Genomic DNA, 20,018 nt, shown 5'->3' on the forward strand with positions numbered 1-20,018 from the left:
GCATTGTCCTAAGGCAGAGAGCACTCCAGTAGATGGTTTAATTGGAGTGCCATCACGTAGGAAACAGATTAGGCAGGAGTGTTAAAGATGTCTTTCAACATTTGCCAACACACGCTATGAATAGAGCGTGTGTGTGTGTATGTGTGTGTGTGAAAGTGGTGGGCTGTTAATGTCGCTGTAGAGACAAATCTATCTACTTGCATTTAACATTTATATTTCAGCGGGGATTTACAGACACACTGAACCACTTCTTCCTCCAGCAGGACAGACTGGATACAGAAGGACGAGCAGACGACAGCAGCTGTTTGCTTGTTGTTATTTATTATGACGTCATCACAGCCTCTTTATTGCGCGTTTCACAAACATGGAACTATTGCTTTGATTGACCAGTTCCAGAGTTCAACTTGACCTCGGCTTCATTCGGACGCAGAGGTCTTGTCTTATTTCAAGCCTAGAGGCCGAGGACACATTCTGCTGTATAGCAGGGGGGCTACAGCAGAGACCTTTGTAGAGCACATGGCAGTTGGCAGAGACTGAATAGAGGACCAATGTCTGTAGTGGATGGCTGGCTGTTTGAAAAGGATATTCACGGGTAATGCCAATTAAAGAAGCTTCCACAGTTACATGAGATGATAAACTGAAAACAGTGGAGTGAGAAGGGCAATGCATTTCAAAGTGATGCATTCTCTTTACATGCGAGTCCCAATTTCATGTTCCCATGCACTCTCCAACTCCTTTATCTACCTTCCCCTTATCCCTTCTCCAGCCTCCTCAAGGCCGCCATGGTTGGCATGCGCTGCTGTGGGCACCCACATCTGAGTGCTTCAGTTTAAGTGTGGGCTTCCAATCTGTTGGTCCGGCTTTAGGTGGTCTTGGCTGAGACCGACTCAGCAGCAAGTTTCACACACAGAGTGGTGGATGAGGCGGACACAAGGTGGCAGGGAAAGGTTGAAGGGGCTAGGTGACTTGAGAGAGAGAGGGTCAGAGGGAGAGTGTGAGACTTGTCCGAGACTAGTCCCCTGGACTAAATGACAGGAGAATCAGGGTTAAGTGCTCTATTTGTGCTGCCATTAAAAGCTGGGAGTAAAGTACTGGGCCTTGCTGAGCCAAATCTCATCAGTCACTGCCAATTTGAATCACAACCAGCAACCAGTTTTTCCTCTTTCTATTCCTCTTCCTTCGCCCTCTCCTCACCCCTCCTCCCACCCTCCTCTCCATGCAGACAAATAGACATTCCGGCAGCGGATGTGGCGGTGGTTGTCCATAGCAACCTGCCATGCGGGGTGTATCTTGTGGGAGCAGGACCACTGAGTGAATGGCTAAGCCTTCTGCTAACAAAGACTGTGAATCTCTGAGATGCTTTGAGCTTCCATAGAAGCGCTGTGACTTCTGGGCTGTAGGAGTGCTTTACATAATCCAGCAGCAACTCCCCTCTGCTCTGCCACATCGCTCTCTCTCCTCCTGCTCTCTGCACCTAGCACACACACGCCCCAATGTAGGTCGGATCATCTTGGCGCATCCTCTAAAATTCTTTCAATCTATCATTCAGTGTGATAATCGCAGGTTGCTGTTGGAGACCGGCTGTGCCAAGGTTTACAGCGGTCCGAAGAGATGACTGTTCAACAGTTCTGCCTTCACCTACTATGCAAATAGAGAAACTACATTTAAAAAGCAAATAAGTGATCCTGATCACATAATTTGTTAGAAATACCAAGTATAAGAGTCACACTTTAATTTTGACAGCATATTATAGCATGTAACCATCAGTTTATTAATAATTTACTATCATCCTAAATGCAATACATTCTTGCATGAGGCCACTCTTTAAAATAAAATATGAAGTAGCACTAAATTAGTCCACTAATTTAGGCTATTTAAATTTTCTCATAAAAAACTTTATTCATGTTCTTGTCATTTATTCCACCCCGCCTCATAACTGTCGCCCAGCAGAGGGTTTGTCATATTTCCAGCTACAAACAGAGAGTTTGATGGGATGTTTTGATAAATGCAATGTATGTTCTGCATATGAGTTCTGCTCTAACATTCTTTTGTTAGTTGATGGGATCTGCCAGCAGCTGACATTGTGTGCTCTGCTTCCTCTCGTGAGCCTCTCTGGGACCGCCGAAGCCAGCTGCTCCACTGTGCCTCTCAACGTCAACACATTTAACACAGACATGTAAACTGCACACTTCAATAACTCGACGAGTCAATGACTTCATCTTAATGGTATATGAGCTTTTCTCTTCCCCTTCCTTCTTTTATTGGAGCCGCTAAGCTGTAAAAAATGTAAAGTAAAAATCAGTGTGACGGGTGTCTGTCAGATAGATCCATTTCATGTTTTTTTTAATCACAGACTGGAGAAAGAAGGGGGGTAGAGAAAGTCATTTCAGCCTAAGGATTCCTCACTCTTTCAACATTTCAGGTAAACAATCAATGGCAGAAGGCTTGCTAAGGAATAAGACGAACTGGCATTGTGTTGCCCTGAAACATGTAGGGTCACTTTTACATTTACCGAACAAGAATTTGCAGCAGGTGATGTAAAAGTGATCTCTTTTCAACCTCTACCTGGAGCACTATCAAACATACATTAAGGCACATAGCCATATTCAAAACATCACCACATACTGTATCTATGGGGCACGAAAAACATGAGCTACCACTCCCCTGTAGTTGGAAAAACTCAACATGTGTTCAGCAAAGCGGTAGTTTCCCTCCATTAGTGTTTGAGTCATTTGAGCACAAATTCATAATTACCGGGTAAGACACCAATTTGTGTTTGTTGACAGAACTATCACAGCACTGCAACTGTTGACAGTTTTGAGGCAAAAGAAATACATTTGATGTACTACATCTATTCAGCCCTGTTATTAGTTGTTATTAGCAATCCATTACAACAAAGAAACAGGCAGTTTGAGAGTGGGAGTGAGCATACTGTTGCCTTGGTGAACACATGTCTGGAACTATGGCCATTTAGATAAAGGGATTTTATGATTAGAAATAGAAAAAAATGAACATTGTATCAAAAGCAAAACATATTTTTCCTGCAAAAACAGCTACAATGTTTTTTTTTTTTGCTTTTTATCCGGATCTAGGATGCAAAGAAAAATCTATCAAGATGTGAATAGATGAATTCTCAAACAGAAAATTGTGTTCTGGCACAGTGTAACTGTAACTTGATGAGTTTAGAGGATTTTTGTACATGTTTGTTCCAGCCATCCTTTTCCATCCAGTTATGCTTTTTCCACATTCATTCTAGGGTTACAAGACTGTCAACATTGTGCTGTTTGAACCATCAGAAGTATAATATACAAATGTACAGGTACACAATAGAAATGCATACATAATTGGTTATTACAATGAGACCTACAAAAAAGCATGAGAATAAAAAGTCTGTGGGGTATTGCAGGTGAGGCAAGCAGAGCCACAAATGTGCATCCAGACCGAGGGACACACACCCTCCTACCATGATTAAGCGCATGTCTATTTACACCGCATCATAACAAAGCTATCAAAAACAAAGGCTCCAAAAATTCCTCCTAAAAACTTTTTTTGTTCTTTTGTTTCTCTACTTACAACAATGTCGATTCCATGTATGTACATCCCTAGAAAATAATTTAATTATAGTTACACACTTTCTACATTTTTGAGACAATACAGTTCTAGTCAACAAGGAAGGTTGTTTGTCTGTCTGTTTGTTGTTTGTTTGTGCGTGTATTTGGCTGCATGTGCACATATGTATGTGTGTGTTGTGTTAGTGTATACAGTGTATGTGTATGTGTAAGTGGGGAATGATGGTTGAGAGGAATAATGTTCATGGATTGGCTAACAGTCGCAGGGACAGATTCAGAGAGTGGACAGGATGTGGTCACAGAGAGGAAGTAGTGGAATCAACAATTTCTCTCCCGTTGCACACGGTTGGGACGTGGTGGGCGCTGACAGAAGCTAGAAAAAGAGATAGAATAAAGAAAATAAGAAAAGAGAAAATAAATGCATAGAAAGACAACAATTTAGCATTCTTTTTGCTGACAAATAGATGAAGAACAATTTCTTAAAACTAGCAATCAAGCAAAAATATTTATCACACTATGTCATTACATTCGACCTGAAAAAGTATTTCATTGGCCTTGTAGGCAAATGAAATGTCACCTAAATGATGCAAAAGACATCAGTGGTGGTGTAAATGCAGATTTTATATAATGGTAATAAACATACTATCACTGGCAATTTACAAGTAATTTGTAAAAACTTGCACCCAGCCTGTTAATGATCTCTTTTTGTGAAGCCATTTATGATTTTAACTTTGAAGTAGTCCTGTGTGTTCTCACCATACGGAGGCAAATTTCTCACATGGCACGATTACATCTAAAGTCACTGCAAAGACGCCAGAATATGTGGAATTGAAATCCTGTGATGTGAATGATGTGAACATGCACTTCATTCGTGTATTTATGTTGCGAAAGCCTATCAGCATTGAGATTCTCCTGCACAGCATAGACCTGATTGATTCGAACTCCATTCAAAAACAATGACTATTTATTTTATTGCAATTAAATTGCATCAAAATCTGCTTATTTTGGGCCTATACCTTTGTAGTTAAATATGAGTATGAGTAGTTAAAATGAACTGAGCCTTATGCACCTCTGGGTGATGTTATGAACCCAGATATGACCACGCTTGGTTTTCTGACATACCTTAGACCTCCACAACAGCTACAGTGCAGCAATAGTGGTTATTTTGGCCACAAATAAACACAAATGATTGCGTGGTTAAACTTGGGCAAGTAACGTGGGGGTGAAAATTCACTTTGGGACCTGTTTGGGTCCTGATCATCTTTTACTGCTCAACACTATAGCTCAGTCAACAGGATGCCATTCTTTGCGGCCAAACGAGCTTACAATTGAAACTGTTAATGATATATTTCTGTTAAAGTAACATATCAGGAGACCTTTTTTTTTTCTTGGGACATTGCATTATAACCAAGCTGTACTATAGGTACAAAATACAGAAGAATACAGAAAACAAACACCTAGATTGTTTCGAATTCAAGTTTTGTATCCACCTATTGCAAAAGTGGAATACAGGCCTGTTCTTTTTTCTGAATATAGGATGCTGAAAACACCCACTTGACAGAGGTATGATAATAAAAGAGTGCTGCTCTAAGCCCCTGTCTCTTTAAAAATGAGGTAACTGCATGTAACCTACCGTGAGATGCGTATGTGGTGGCAGCCCCACTGACACTGAAGCGATTGAGGTTAAGCCTGTGGCTGGTCACATTCTTCTGGGGCTGAAACATGATAATATGGACCTTGGGAGCAAACATACAGCCCAGCACCACAAAGCCACTCAGGCTGACTGAGATACACATGGTGGTGGTCTGAACCTGCAGAGAAAAGAGGTGGAGACAGTAATTAGTAGCCAGACTTTGATGGATACATTTTATGCTAATGCGGTTCAAATAATTGCTGTTAAGACCTAATTTGACGATAATAATCTGTAATAAGGAACATTTTTCAAAGGCACTTTTTGAATGAGTATTACAACGTGCTTAACATAAAATAAAACAACAATACATTCGATTGTAAATTTAAAGCACTAAAATGCCTCAAGTAATTAACCGATCTTTATACGTACACAGAGCCAATGAGGCCTGCAAAGTGAGAGAATAAGTATTTATTGGCAGACTCTGTTACCTTGCAACAGTTCAGAGGATAACAATTACAGCATGGATCAATAAAAGACTTAATCAACAGAGACCACAGAGGCCAAACTAAACACTATCTCAATGTTAGCTTTAACTTCATTCTCTGTGATTTATTGTATGAAATGAAATCTAAGGTAGGTTTGAAATCTTGTAGGATGTATGTCCTATTTAGGCTGCCATACCATTGCTGCGTCTAACTTTGTGTGGCAGGAAAAAATGTAACAGGGTTCAATAGCAGCAACTCACAGTAGATTCACTGTACTGTAAAGAGAAGCACATTAGTAATCAACCCTTCAACATCTCCTCTGTGTGTGTGTGTGTGTGTGTGTGTGGGTGGGTGGTTGTGCATGTTGGTGATGTTGTGCCTCTACCTGACTAATCTTAAAGTCAGATTACAAGGCCAAAGAGATGCCTATTTCCAGAGAGAGGGGGGGGGGACGACACACACACACACACACACACACACACACACACACGCGCACACACACACACACACACACACACACACTCACACAGAGGTAGTGAGAAAGTGGGCTGTTTTTTTTTATAGGGATCAAATGAGCAGCTCTGGCATCAGCACTCCTCTCTTATGCCCTTTGATACAGTGCACAGTGTGTGTGTTTGTGTAAGCGTGTGCTTAAGGTGTGTGTGTGTGTGTGTGTGTGTGTTTGCTTGAGATTTGTATGGATCAGGTGAACACTCACTCCCCTTTGCTGTTAAATCTGGACATGTGTCAGCAGTTTGACAGAGGCTGTCTGTTTGTCATGCCAATACTGCAGAGCTGGGACATGTGCCAGCAGGATTAGAAATTGTTTTAAGTCCCCTTCAAGATATGTTTTAAAGTATGTAAAAATACTGAGCTGTGATTAATATTTAGTTTAACATGATTCCGTACAGAAAAAATAAATTTAAAAAAAAGACTTTGAGGAAGGGCTGAATGCACATCTACTCTTTCTCAAATGTTGAGAATTCTGGATCTGGCCTCATGCCCCGCCTGCCCTCGCTACTTGTGCTAGGTTGACCAGTGAAAGAGCAGAGTAAACCGGAGCTTCGCAGCCAGCTCGCCATCTGCAGAGATAGTTTTGGCTTCTGGAGCAGTTTCTCCATTAGAGGAAACATCCGAGAGATTCAGCCATACATATTTTAGCCTCCAGACTCTGATGAGGAGTCTGTTGTGCAACAAAATCGCCGTCTGGCAAATATTAGAATGATAAGTGTTGTTAGCAACATTTACTCGTTAGCTCGTAACTTGCAGTGGCTTACACAGCAGTGGTGAATGTAAAACGTACAATAATACCCTATGTGATGTAACAGTGTGTTTTCACTCTCTATACTGACAAGTCTGCTCTGCGCTGGAGGTTTCAGGTGTCTTTCCCAACTTTTGTATTTTAGTCAATGATTGGCTCAGTAGTTGTGACCAATTTTTTTACTAAATATTGTTTGCTTGGTGTACACAGTGCTTCAGGACTTCGAATTCTGCATTCATATGCAAGATATGTTCATACAGATTTTGATCGAGGTTACGCAACAGGTAAATGCAATGTACTCATAAAAGATAGAGCCAAGTAAGTTTGTGTGTGAGTGTTCAAAAAGATACCCTGTAGTCACTGGATGTAACATAGAAGATGGGAAGAAATGCCAGCCAAATTATACAGGTGGTGTACATGGTGAATCCAATAAACTTGGCCTCGTTGAAGTTCTCAGGACACTTCCTGGTCTTGAAGGCATACCTGGAGAGAAATGGGATCATATGGAGATCATATAGAGATATGTTATAGTTAGATAGACAGCATCTGGAAAATATCTGAATACCTACTGTAATTGAAAGAACAACTTGATTTGTGATTTTTAAAATTTATTGGAGAAATTTGTAGTTTACATAAGCAAAATGTAACACTTACACAGTACACAGGATGACCAGGAGCACGTCATATCCCAGTGACAGCAACATGCTGGAATCGCGTACGTTACACTTGAGGATGACAGTCTGTCTTCGCTCTGGCAACGTGAAGCGCCGTGTCCCAGGAACCTCCAGCAGCAACCACACTGACACCATCACCAACTGGACGGAGATTAAGCTCAGACAGATGAACACCTGAAAAAGAATGGAGGAGAGGAAGGTAAGGTCATCAAGACCCACTATCTGTCCATCCATCCATCTGACTGATGCAGATGGATGAACTTGATGCTGCAATCACTCACCTGAGAGGATGGGCTAATGAAGCGTGGCCTCACTGCACCCGCTCCGTCTTTCACACCATTGAAAATCCTGGCGATTCTGTTAGTTTTGGTGAGGAGGGCGGAGTAGCAGACAGCGAACGACGTGCCGAGGCCGAGGCGCCGTAGGGCACAGATGGCAGGAGAGGGTTTGGCCAAGAATAGGAAAGTCATGGCGTAGGACATGAAGACTCCAGAGAGGAGGATGTAACAAAGCTCCCTGCCCGAAGCTTTCACCAGCGGTGTGTGATTGTGTCGGATAAACACCCAGAACACCAGACCGGTGCACATGAACCTGTGGACAGAGGGGAAGGTATGCAGCCAAACAGATGAGAAGTTTTTTTAAGTCACACTTAGATGGGTGCTTAAGTGGAGCTGAACTATATACTGTATAATACAAAATATATCACAAATCTTATCAGTATAGGCCATTAAAGGCATGGAAAAGCACAAGTAAATTGACATTTTCTCTGTTCAGGCGAGGGGTTTAGTGAACAGTCAAATCCCTCCCCCCCTGCAATATCCATACAAACAGACATATATACACCCTTACACCTCTAAGGACCAGTCAGAGACTGACATCATGTTGACAGCCCTTTATCACTCACCCTACACAGGCGATGGTAATTGGACCAATGGCCCAGGCATCTTCCCACATAATATAGTCCTCAGGAAGGTCGTAACAGGACGTCAGGTCCTCAGTGGGCCACTGGCCAGGAGCACAGGGTGAGCAGGTGAACTCATCAGCAAGGTATTCATGTGGCTCGCAGGCTGTACAGATCCAGCAGCAGTACTCACCTGGGAAACGGGATTGTGAACATCAGAGTCTGACAGTCTGAGATTTTTCAAAAGGCACAGCTGTTGGTATGGTATGTCATTGTGACAAAAAAATAATTGTTGTTATTCAGTCTCCTACCTGCCTGCATTTTCTTCATCTCATTGCGTTCGCAGGGGTCGCTGCACTGCGAGGTGGGTGCCACGTCTCTGGGCCAGTGGATCAAATCGCTACTCAGGCTCAGACTCTCTGCCCATTCACCTACTGGCACGTAACCGTAACGATCAGCAGATCGCTGGTAGCTGAAGATGTTGTATCGGCCCACGCCGTCACCCTGAGAATCAAACTTCACAACCGTCTCACTGCCTGGAGGAGCGAAAGGGGCTGTAGGGGGTAAGAGGAGACAAAAAGGGGGAAAGAAAGTGATAAGATAATGGTGTGGAAAATGGAGATTAAAGCTAAACAATCACAAACAATCATCCCATTGATGATTCATTGATGCCTCTTAAAAGCTACAGTGAGGACAGAGACAATAAGCCATGGTCAGTTAAGCCTCAGGAGTTTAGGACTGGCAGTGAAGGGCATTACAATGGTGTTTTCATTACTGAAGACCAGTGAACTACTAAAGTATTTGCTAAGAGGCTATAAATGCCTGGTATGCTTGGTGATGTCTGTGTGTATCAATGGCCTCCCATCTTTCCCTGAGGTCACATAGGGACAAAAACACTGCTCCATTCCGATCTGACAAAGTTTATTACCAAATGCATCATTAACAAACTGCCCATAAAGTCATATATGCACGAAGGCAGAGGACTGAATCCCTGGGCAGTGCTATAGCAACCCACACATTGATAGAATTAGCCTCTGGGTCTCTTATGTGAGGGAGGTACACTGCTGAAACTGCCAAATTGGTTTGTATACAAGTTGTTTTGAAAGGATTACCATCTACCCTGAGGATGTGGGAACAGAAGAGATTGTAAAATTGGCAGGATGCTGAAACCATTAAAAAAAACAAGGAGAAAAGCAGCAATGGACTGGGAAAAAAGTAACTTCTTGATGTGTTGCAGGCAATGTTGGACCTGACAGTGCTGACACTTAGGCGTTCTGACACAGATAAAGTGTATGTCACTCCTACAGTGCCACTTCTATCCTTACAGCAGAGCAATCAACTCTGTGCTGCTGACACACCGTACAGGGTTGAGTGTTATATGCTGCTGCCTCCCCTGTCAAATGATGATGTGGCTGGGGATGGTGCAGCATGCACTGGGTTTATAAAGCATCACCCCTCAATGTTTAACAAGGCTTTCGGTCTTCAGTGCACAGCTGCATTGATGATACTGTACTGCCTTCCTCATATCTCTGTGTCATTGGGTAACTGAAGAAATCACGGGCCAAACGTACAGCTTGGGATCAGTGGAATGATACAAAACACAGATTGGGTCTGTGTGTGTAAGGATTTGTGCGCACACGCCAGTGGAAGCTCCATTAGGTTTTACTTTACAGTGTGATGGTTAAGGTATTGCTCTGAGCGCTGTGGGAGGCTGTGCTGACAGAACCAAAGCTCTGACCCTGCTGTTAGTGGCGTGTGTGTGCGTGCATGCAACACTGACAAGGGCTAAAGCTGTGCTATTGTTGTGAAAGCTCAGTGTGTTCGGAGAAGAATGGCGTGTCAGATGGCAGCAGAGGGGGTTAGGGTTTATGAAATCCATAAATCACAGAGACAGCACAACCCTCTATCTTTCTCCTCTCTCTCTGTCACAGGAAATTCTAAGTGTCAAGTCTTCTTTGAATTTGGGGGCTAAATGTTTAGGTGACAGCTAAATAAAAATGATTTCAATAAGATGGTGATAATATCTTCAGACAAAGAAGAGATATGAATCTATTATATTGCAAGCTGGCAGATAATAAAGTCTCCTAATAACACTGAGCAATAAGACAAGCCGGGCCTCCTCGTCTTAGACACCCATACACACTCACAGAAACACTTTGCCACGAGCTAATTATCATAACTGCACCTTATTAGGACCTTAGATGTGTGCTGAAGCCTAATTAGCTGTATGTGGTAATTACGTGTAATACAGACTAAAGAGATAACAGCATTAGCCTACAGACCCATTTGAGGGTGCCGTATTGTCCTTGACTTCACTCCTACAGATCACATTCAAAGAGCAATAGACTCAGAGCGCTGGTGATTCCTCCATGACCAACACCAGCGACCTTGCTGACGTGACAGAGCAGCTTATCAGGAAAAGTGTATGAGGGTGCAAGTTGGCGAAGGCCACCAAGACTCCTCTGGCGACTGCAGAGAGCTGAGACAGGCAGCCCAAGGCCTTGACTGATGGACACCACTCTCTCCCCTTAGTGCTGTCCTGGGCTAAATTAAAAAATCCAGTGAGCTGAGAGTTCCAGTGGCAGAAAGATCTTTGGTTCTCCTGACTAAAAAAGACGAAAAGTATAGAGCCATTCGGCAATGTGAGGCTGCACAATGATAGTTCTAACATGCTGATGTTTAACAGGTGTGGTGTTTTCTATGTACACCTTTCTTAGTTTGTTAGCATGCTTACATCCACTAATTAGCACTAAACTAATCCAACGTACAGCTGAAGCTGATGGGAATGTTTATAGTTTTGGGTAATAAATAACATAAACCAAAGTATTGTGCAAATTGAAAATAAGAAATTATGATTGTGCTGGTCAATGACAAGGCATCAGCAAATTTGTCACTACGCAACCTGAGGGGAGCATGAATCTCTGTTCCAAATTTCCCCAAAACATGCTCATACTTAAAAAGACACATTTAGGAACTAAATGGTTATGTTAGGCACCCAAACTAACAACATCTGTAAATATGGGTTACAAATTAGCTGCTTGCACGGATGACCTACATGGCTTTTGTTTATGTGAAGACCTTCTGCAAATTCATCCAATGGTTGGCAAAAGAGCAAAAAGACAGGAGATCATCAAAGTCATAAGGCTTCATCTTCTGGTTGCTATGTATGGATGTGTAAAATTTGGTGCCAATCCATCAGGTGGATGTTAAGATGGAAAAGGAAAGTGAAAAAGATATGCAGAATAAGACAGAGGATCTCAATATTCAAGTGGGATGTATTCACTGGGATCCATGAATGTCTGCAAAAAAAAAAGGCACGACAGTCCATCCAGAGGATCTTTTTCACAGCAGGCATTTTGACTTCTCATAGAAAGGAAAGCACAGGTAAAAGTGATAACATTAACAATGGCTCAGTTCCAAGTTTCTCTTTTCCAGTGAGCACAGTACCAGGAGTTAAGTGGAATGCAGCTTTCGTTAATCTTACTGAATGCACCAGTGCCTCTCCTACTATGTGGAAATGTCTGCAGTTAAAAAATGAGTATGGATGTCGAGATATTTCAGTCTGGCCCAAATTGATGGACTGACAGACTGACATTGCCATCTTTATAGCCATGCCACTGCCACTAGCATGACTAAAAAGCATCCGAATTTCATCAGATACACAATGGACAAGTGGTGGGTAGAGCAGCAGATGGAAAGTTTGTCCCTAGCTACCTTTCCACAGCGTGTTTCTGAGTGATGTAACTTTGATGAACCGTGAACTGAACCAATTTCATCATTTGAAGAACTGAATGTGGTGACTGCTTCCTAACAGCTGCTTGTGGGCTTTCTTAACACATACTATAACTCGACTTCAGCCCTTAAACAGTGATGATTGATGATTCTGGGTGACCTCATCCATGCTGCACTTCCCAGTAAAGTCCAGCTGAGACCCATAGCAGGCTCAGCCCTTAGCACGACTTGCAGCTTTGAGTGACTTCAGTGCCTGTTAGGTGTCACCCAAAGGTGGACAATGCCTTCTCAGCGACTTTCTCACCCAAATCCTTGTTCTTTATCTGAAATGCACTGGATACAGTTTTTCATGAAGTTTTTGGACACAACAAAATCAAGTGCCCTTTGCGCAGACCGACTGTGACCAAATTCCGCTCTTAAGTTTCGTGAATGTACTTCATCAAACAGCTGCGGCCACAGAACGTAAAACAAATAACAGTAGAAAAAAAGCAAATAAAGTTAGGTGAGACAGACTGCGGTTATAATGCAGCCTAACAACATCCCTAATTTTTGTGAGACACTTTTTAGCATTCCTGCTAACTCGAGAAACACCTTATTATTCTAGCTTAATTAGAAGCATGGTGAAAACAGGCTTTTCATTCAGAAGCTGTGAAATTAATTATGTTCTCGGCCATGTCGGGCTAAAGCGAAGCCAAAGGGGGATTGTGGGTATTAAAGGCAGGGAGAGAGAGAAGAGGCAAAGGGGCTTGGGAGGAATAAGTAGGAATAAGTAATCCGAAAGTAGAGAGAGAGAGAGAGAGACAGAGAGAGAGAGGTATACAGTCTCATAGAGAGAGGGCAAATCTTTTCTTTGTGTGAGTGTGTGACTAAAAATTCAAAAGCTGGCTGTTGATTAGTTGTTGGCTAGGGAATAGAGAATTATATTTCCAAGTCTCAATTCACCTGAATCCCATGATTTAATCCTGATTTAAGCTTGACAGAGTAAACACTGCGTATAGGTTTGTGCACAAAGGCGCACCTGTTTCAGGTAAAATATAAAGATACGTTGGCTCTGCATGCTAATGGTGTGACCAACCTTTTGTGTCCCTCTTTTTTTTTTCCTCCAGAGGTTTGATGACCTTACACATCTGTGTCCCACAGAGATGCAGACACACATCCCTGAGCATATACAGATATGGACAAAGGGATGCACTCACATGTCACAAAGGCACACACAGACGGATCACATTAGCTATATTTGTTCTCCCTGCAGATTTGGTCACCAGGGAGGGAGGCGCTGCCTGGGCCACGGACCAACAGGCCTCAGGGGAGCACAGGAGAGATATAGTGGAGAGAAGAAAGTCGAGAACAAGGAGGAGAAATGTATAGGAGGGAAGATATAGCAGCAGAGAGCCGAGGCTTGACTGAAAGAAAGGTGGTGAGATAGAGGAGACAAATGAAAGAAACAGCAGGCCAAAAGCAGGAGGTGCTGGGAGGGAGGATGAGCTAAGAGACAAGATAAGGGCAAAGAAAGGAGGGAAGTGACAAGGGAGAAGAGGGAGAAGAATACGAGAAAAAAAGAGAGGAGATAGCGAGAGAGAAAAGCAAGAAACTGGTCTGACGGCATCGGAGATATAGGTAGACGGAGGAAAGCCGTTAGACAGAGGAATCAATAGAGAAAAGGTGAAGGATGGATGGAGGGATGAGCAAAGTGAAGGAGTGGAGGAACAGACTGGCGCAGAGAGGCGGTGGAGGCAGGAGAGCAACCTTGTGAAGTCTGAGTGGGATGTGCTGTTTTTGAATGTAGAGAGAGTGGGACACTTTCTGGGTGAGAAAAATGTGGAGACAGAGAGAGATATAGGGAAATAGAGTGATGAAGAGTGAGAGAAAGAAAGACAGAAAGACAGAGAGAGACGGAGAGTGACATGGGATGAGAGACAGCGGAAAGAGTGTGAAGAGAAAATGAGGGAGAGAAGGAGTGAAGGTTGTTCTCTAGCATCTAAACGTTGCAGTAAGCTCACTGCTCAATATGGCCCTGAAGGCACACCGCCTCTGCTAACACAGACATATCACACACACAGACACACACACAGACACACACACACACACACACACACACACACACACACACACACACACACACACACACGAGTGCGCAGGGAAGGGGGAATATCACATCTATCACCACTATTTGAACAGAAGACTGCGTGCATGTGTGTATATACTGATATGTTTGCTGCAGATCAGGGAGGTGGGTGGGAGTTGAATGATGGCTTTGAGAAGTGTGTGGGTTGGGGGTGTCTGCAATTTCATGCTGGTAAAAAAACAAGCATTTCAAGCTGCCTCTTTGTAAAAAAAAAAAGAAGAAGCTATGTGTCTCTTGCGTGCACGCAGTGTGTGTTCGAAGTATGTAGCGAGGCCTCATAAAAATGCACAAATGTGCCCCTGTGTCATTTACTAGATGGTAGGGAGCAGTTCCCATGATCTACCAGATCACTCCAACAATTGGCAATGGTGTCGGCTTCATTACCATAGCAACTAGCGAGATGAGACTAGATGAAGAGAGCGGCATATGAAAACACACTCCAACCACACAACATACTGCCTTAGTGCACCACATACGCTGTCAGTAAGACACAACAAAAACAGCCTTATCACAGTAAGAGACAGTCCGCTGTGATGTGATTGGAAAGTTAACGACGGGATAGTAATTCAGTGTGTATTGGGAGGAATTAGATTTCAAGTGTGATCAAACTTTGATGTAAAGAGTGCCTAATGAACATGCATGTGTGTGTGTGTGTGTGTGTGTGAGAGAAGGAGATGGCAGAGAGATAGAGAGAGCTGAACAGTGTTGGTTTTCCGTCTGCTACAGTTCAGACTGAGAGCACTGCGGATGGTGATGCTGCAGTATTTATACCCCACATTCAACCTCAACTCACCTCAGCTCCTTTCCTTACATACTGGAGATGGAAAGATGTATATGTGCAGCAGTGTGAGCGCATCAATCTGGGGGCTAAACCAACAACTCAAAGCTGCCGAGTTTAACTGTGCCGCCACCTTCAACATCCTCATCGTCTTATTGAGACAGATTCTTTGAATGCAATTTTTTTTAAACCGATAAAGCTATTTGCCATGCTGTCACCGTCGTCACTGACACTGAGCTGTAAAGAACTCAAGATCCTTGTACATGCTGTTTCTCCTTTCGCAGTAAAGACATGCGCCTCGTGGACATACATCAGTAGTGAAAGAAAGGGAGGGGGAGCGGGAGAGGGGAATGTAAGGGAGAAAGATGATCAGACATAGAGATGTAGGGAAGTCACAGCGGGATTCACACATCTCCTCTCCAACTTACTCAACACATTTTTAAACTTTTTATGTGTGAATCTGCATATCTGATCCATCCTTCTCTGTATATATCCTATAAGGGAGTGGTTAGCATCTGTGCCAACTGAAGGCTGCGACTGCAATCGCCTTTCACACTCACACTCTTTCCTTCTTTCTGTCTCCCTCCTCCAACTCCTTTGATTTGTAGCAGAAATGAAGATGGGGAATTTCAAAGAAAATCCTCTTCTTCTGCTGACGCACGCTGTCCCACTCCGGCATTGCCTCAGTGCTCCCTTGTTCCTTCCCTCCTTCACTCCTTATCTCTTTTTCTGTCTTACCCCCTTTTACCTTACCCCAAAACTCTGTTTTCTCATTTTAGTCTGCCTGTCACTCTTATCTGTAAGCCTCCTTCCCCCCTCCCTCTATATGTGATGCCATTCTTTCGTCCTCCATGCATCCCTCTTGCTCTCTCCCCAGCGTCTCGTGGCAAAGCTGCCGTGTTAGCGCTGTTTGTTAGGCTGTTTTGATGTTTGCTCCTGGTCACGGTTGGTGGAGGAATAAGCACCTCTAAACCTGTGTCAGTCCCCGAGACACAGCAGTTTATTTATACTGCTTCCTTTGTACGCCATCTGTCAGTCAAGCCAATCCTCTGTCTCTTCTCTCCCTACTCTACAGAGACTGACAGACAGACAGGCAGTTTGCTATAGGAGCTATTATAACACACACAATCTCATTAGTTCAAGAGAGAAGAATATGGCTGACGGATTAACTGCAGCTCTCATTTCTCAAAGCAACTTTGTAGTGTCGTATCAATTACGCATGGGTAATAGGTGTCAATGGCATGGCTGCCTCTGACAATACATAGCAATTAAGTGGATTTGTCTCAGTACTTTTTATGTTTTGTGGTTTAGCTGTTTTGGCTCAGGAGAAGGACAACATTCCTGTGTTGTTCATGAGATGACTGTTAACGAGGCACAGCGCACACATTCCTGTCTATTTCTTGCTATCTTTCCCCTTTCCTCCCCAACTTTTTCTCAAACTTCTTTTTCGCTCTTCATCCACCTTGAACACCTTATCTAGGACTCTTCACTCACTCCAGCTCTCTTACCTGTGAAGCTGACATTAAGGATGTAATCCCTGTAGAGTCTGCGCCCATCCAGTGCCTTCATGCTGTCGCACAGCTTGGTGGTGTTGAAGCACAGGCTCCGTTGCATATAATGGAGCGCATGAGCCATGGCGTACACGGCGTTCACCACAAACATGATCTTGGACTCTGGTTCAAAGTTACTCTTGTCCATTGACAAGTCCAAGTCACACGGTGGGAGAGACGTGTCTCCCAGTCCAACGCCTCCAGCTCCTGCTGCTCCTCCACCACCTCCACCACCCAAGGAGCATTGGAACCGCTGCTCCCAGAATTCCCTGTACCAGGGATTACGATGGTTTTTGACTGGGTTTAGGCTGAGAAAGTAGCGGTTAAATTCTGGCACGGGATTGGCCGCCAGCTCAAGTGTGATGGCTCCTTCAGCAGTGACCTCATTTCCCTTAACAATGCTTTCCTGTGCACCCCAGCCATCGCTGGCCACCCAGATGAAGGAGGTGTTAAGCCTGGCAGCGGCTGCCAACAGCTCTCTGGCATCGTCGCTACGTAGGAAGAGGACGGCCACGCGGGCATTGGGCTTCTGAAGTAGCTGACGGATCACAGCTTCATAGGACTTCTTAGCGTTAGTACGGCCCACCTGGACAGAAAGAGGACATATAATGACAGATGTACTTTAAATGCTTCCAACTAGGTTTGTGGTCCCTATTTGTGATCATTTCTCACAATGATACATAGGAAGAAACAAGCAAAAAATGCTGTCTGTACTTCCGTCTCACACCATCATGCTTCTCCGTAGCAAATGAGATGAAAAATGTGACTGTGAAAGTACCCAGAATGAGTTCTTGGAGATAAGCTTTCATTTTCTGGTCCACAACTGATAACACCAGTGTAATATAAACTCCATTTGTGTGTAAGACAAGATAAGACATGAAGACAAACTTTTATATGCTTACAAATTTCAGGCCCTGTTCATTGTTAGTGGTGCAGCTTCAGGCCATACATCAGTGTGACACTGCTGATTAAAGTTTTGGGTTTTTGGTGTCTTGCTTCGAGCAATAGTTGCTTATATTCATGCAGAAATAAACTAAATAAATATTCTATTCCATGCCTTACCTTCTCAGAAGTGGCGATACAGATGTTCCTCATGCGTGCCTCTTGTTCAAAGGCCTCTATACCAGTTTCACCATAATCACCCTCCGATGCCACAGTGGACACGTAGGTCCAGTTGAAGAAGCGGAGGATCTCAGCCATGGCTTTGGCCTGGTAGAAGTCAGGTGGCACCGTGCGGGCAAAGTAATCATAGCGGGTCTTATCACTAAGCTTGGCACTGGTCGAAGCATAGCTTATCTGAGGAATCTGAAAGAGCCTGAGAAGATTGGCAACCTGTGGAGAGAGATACAGTAAAATGAAAAATAAATCAGCTGAAATAATTCAACACCTACTCTTGTAAAATTAAACTGTCACAACTTTTTAATGAATCATAGGAACATAACATTGAGTGATTGATAACTCTTTTTTTAGTCAGGATTCTGCAGCACTTAGAGATATGAAATGAAAAAGTAATATGTTACTCATATTTTTGTTTCAGAAAATACACAAGCACCAGCAGTATCTGCATAAGAACGCTAATTAGTCATTTCATGTAGCTTGGGTTAGATTTGAAGTGACTGACTGGTTTTGATCTCACTTTTGTTTGTTCTATTAACTTGTGCAAACGCTAATTTGACATGCAGTTTGACTCAGATTTGAATCAAATCTGAATCTTGTTCTATTTTGTCACATTAACCTGACTGATTTCTGCAAAGCGATATAAAAGTCTTTTCTATAAGCTGCCGTGTGGAACTACATTAAACTCAAGACTGAATGCGATCAAGGAGCTACTTGTAGTGTTTACAATGCAAATGTTTTGAGAGGAGGCAGCAACAGAGCCAATTATTGCACAATTAATTTAATGGGGGACTTGAAAGAGTCAGTACACACAGAGCTGGAAACTTGAGGATATGCAGAACAAGTGGCGAAGCATCTCAGAACCTATGTGTATTACACAAGATGACAAACATGTGGGGCCACACAAAAATCTATAGAATTATCCCTTTTTCTAGTATCTACAGATCAGATCATTTCTTGTTGTTTTAATGCCTGGTACAACTAAAGGTACATTTGTTTGCACATATATAATGATAACAACAAAAATAGCTCATAAGAGTTTAATTCAAGAGCTGATATCTAGCCATTTTCCATGGTTTTCTTGATAATGATTTTGGTTATTATAAAAAAAAAACATGGAAAGTGGCTTTAAACAAATGTACCTTTAGTTGTACCAAGCATTGAAATGGACAATGAATTGAAGAAAACAATGGTGGTCTAATAATTTTTCCATGACTGTATGTGTTAACAACAAAAATACCTCATCAATACTGGATATTCCACACAATAAACTAGTGTTGTAGTTTGTTAGGAGTTCTTGTCTCGAATGTGGTCTAATGGGACAAAGGAAGACTAAAGAAATCAGTCAGTGTCTTTGTTAAAGACATTTCCTTCTTGTTAGCTGGCAACTTGCAAGATGTCTGGCTAAGGACTGTCAGCCAGCAGACAAAACATGCGTGTGAATAATGTCAAAACATATCAAGTAGAATGTTATTAACTGCAATAAAACGGCTCATTCACAGCTATTCAAAGACACGCAGCAACAGGAGGGGAGTCAAGACTCTTGTTGGATTTTTCCTTTGACCGACTGGTCTGTGTCGGAGAGCAGATATACATGTGCATTACACTTGCTATACCTTGGAATCAGGTAAAAAAGTAATGATAAGAAATTACTTGAATTGTAGTGCCTGAAAATAATAATTTGTGCTCAACAAATCCTCAATGTTGAAATAAAGATAATAAGCCTATTCATACTGGGTTAGGGTTAGTGTGTGTTTGTGATTGGAACTATTACTTTGAAACAGCAATAAAAAACATGTTGTGTATTTGGTTTTGCTGTGTTTTGAACACCTCTTGGTTAACTACTAGGAATCTAATTCTAATTCAGTAAAGTTCTTTATTTTCCAAGAAGTTTAAACAAATCACAATCACAAGTAGACCTCTGTTCTCTGTCCATGGTGTTGGAAAATGTGCTTTCACTACTTGTTCTATGTCGCACATTCCATGTAAACATTAGGGAAATTAATGTGAGAGCTGAATGTCTGTTAAAACCATTTTCAAAAGGATAAAGTAGGTCCTTGACGTCATATTGCCATGCCTTGTCTAATGCTGAGACAAAGCCTGTGGCATCAAGCTCTACAGTCTAAAATCGCATATTTAAAAAAAAGATCAAAAACGAATCAAAGGATGAAAAAAGGATATATTGGAATCATTT

General features: G+C 42.6%; 1 protein-coding gene across 4 annotated transcripts in view; it reads right to left on the bottom strand.

The window, feature by feature from the left end:
- Positions 1-305: 305 nt before the first annotated feature.
- grm3 (glutamate receptor, metabotropic 3) overlaps positions 306-20,018 on the bottom strand; it is a 45,298-nt gene continuing 25,585 nt past the window's right edge. For all 4 annotated transcript variants that reach the window (XM_059335117.1, XM_059335119.1, XM_059335118.1 and 1 more), the window contains 9 exons: positions 17,771-18,040; positions 16,667-17,294; positions 8,835-9,077; positions 8,527-8,716; positions 7,904-8,213; positions 7,603-7,796; positions 7,299-7,431; positions 5,203-5,380; positions 306-3,942 (listed from right to left, as the gene is read on the bottom strand). In XM_059335117.1, coding sequence (XP_059191100.1) covers positions 3,866-3,942; positions 5,203-5,380; positions 7,299-7,431; positions 7,603-7,796; positions 7,904-8,213; positions 8,527-8,716; positions 8,835-9,077; positions 16,667-17,294; positions 17,771-18,040 — 2,223 coding nt within the window. In that variant the 3' untranslated portion in view covers positions 306-3,865. The remainder of the gene's footprint in view (positions 3,943-5,202; positions 5,381-7,298; positions 7,432-7,602; positions 7,797-7,903; positions 8,214-8,526; positions 8,717-8,834; positions 9,078-16,666; positions 17,295-17,770; positions 18,041-20,018) is intronic.

The sequence above is a fragment of the Centropristis striata genome, chromosome 6, assembly GCF_030273125.1.
Source record: "Centropristis striata isolate RG_2023a ecotype Rhode Island chromosome 6, C.striata_1.0, whole genome shotgun sequence".
Classification (NCBI taxonomy): Eukaryota; Metazoa; Chordata; class Actinopteri; order Perciformes; family Serranidae; genus Centropristis; species Centropristis striata.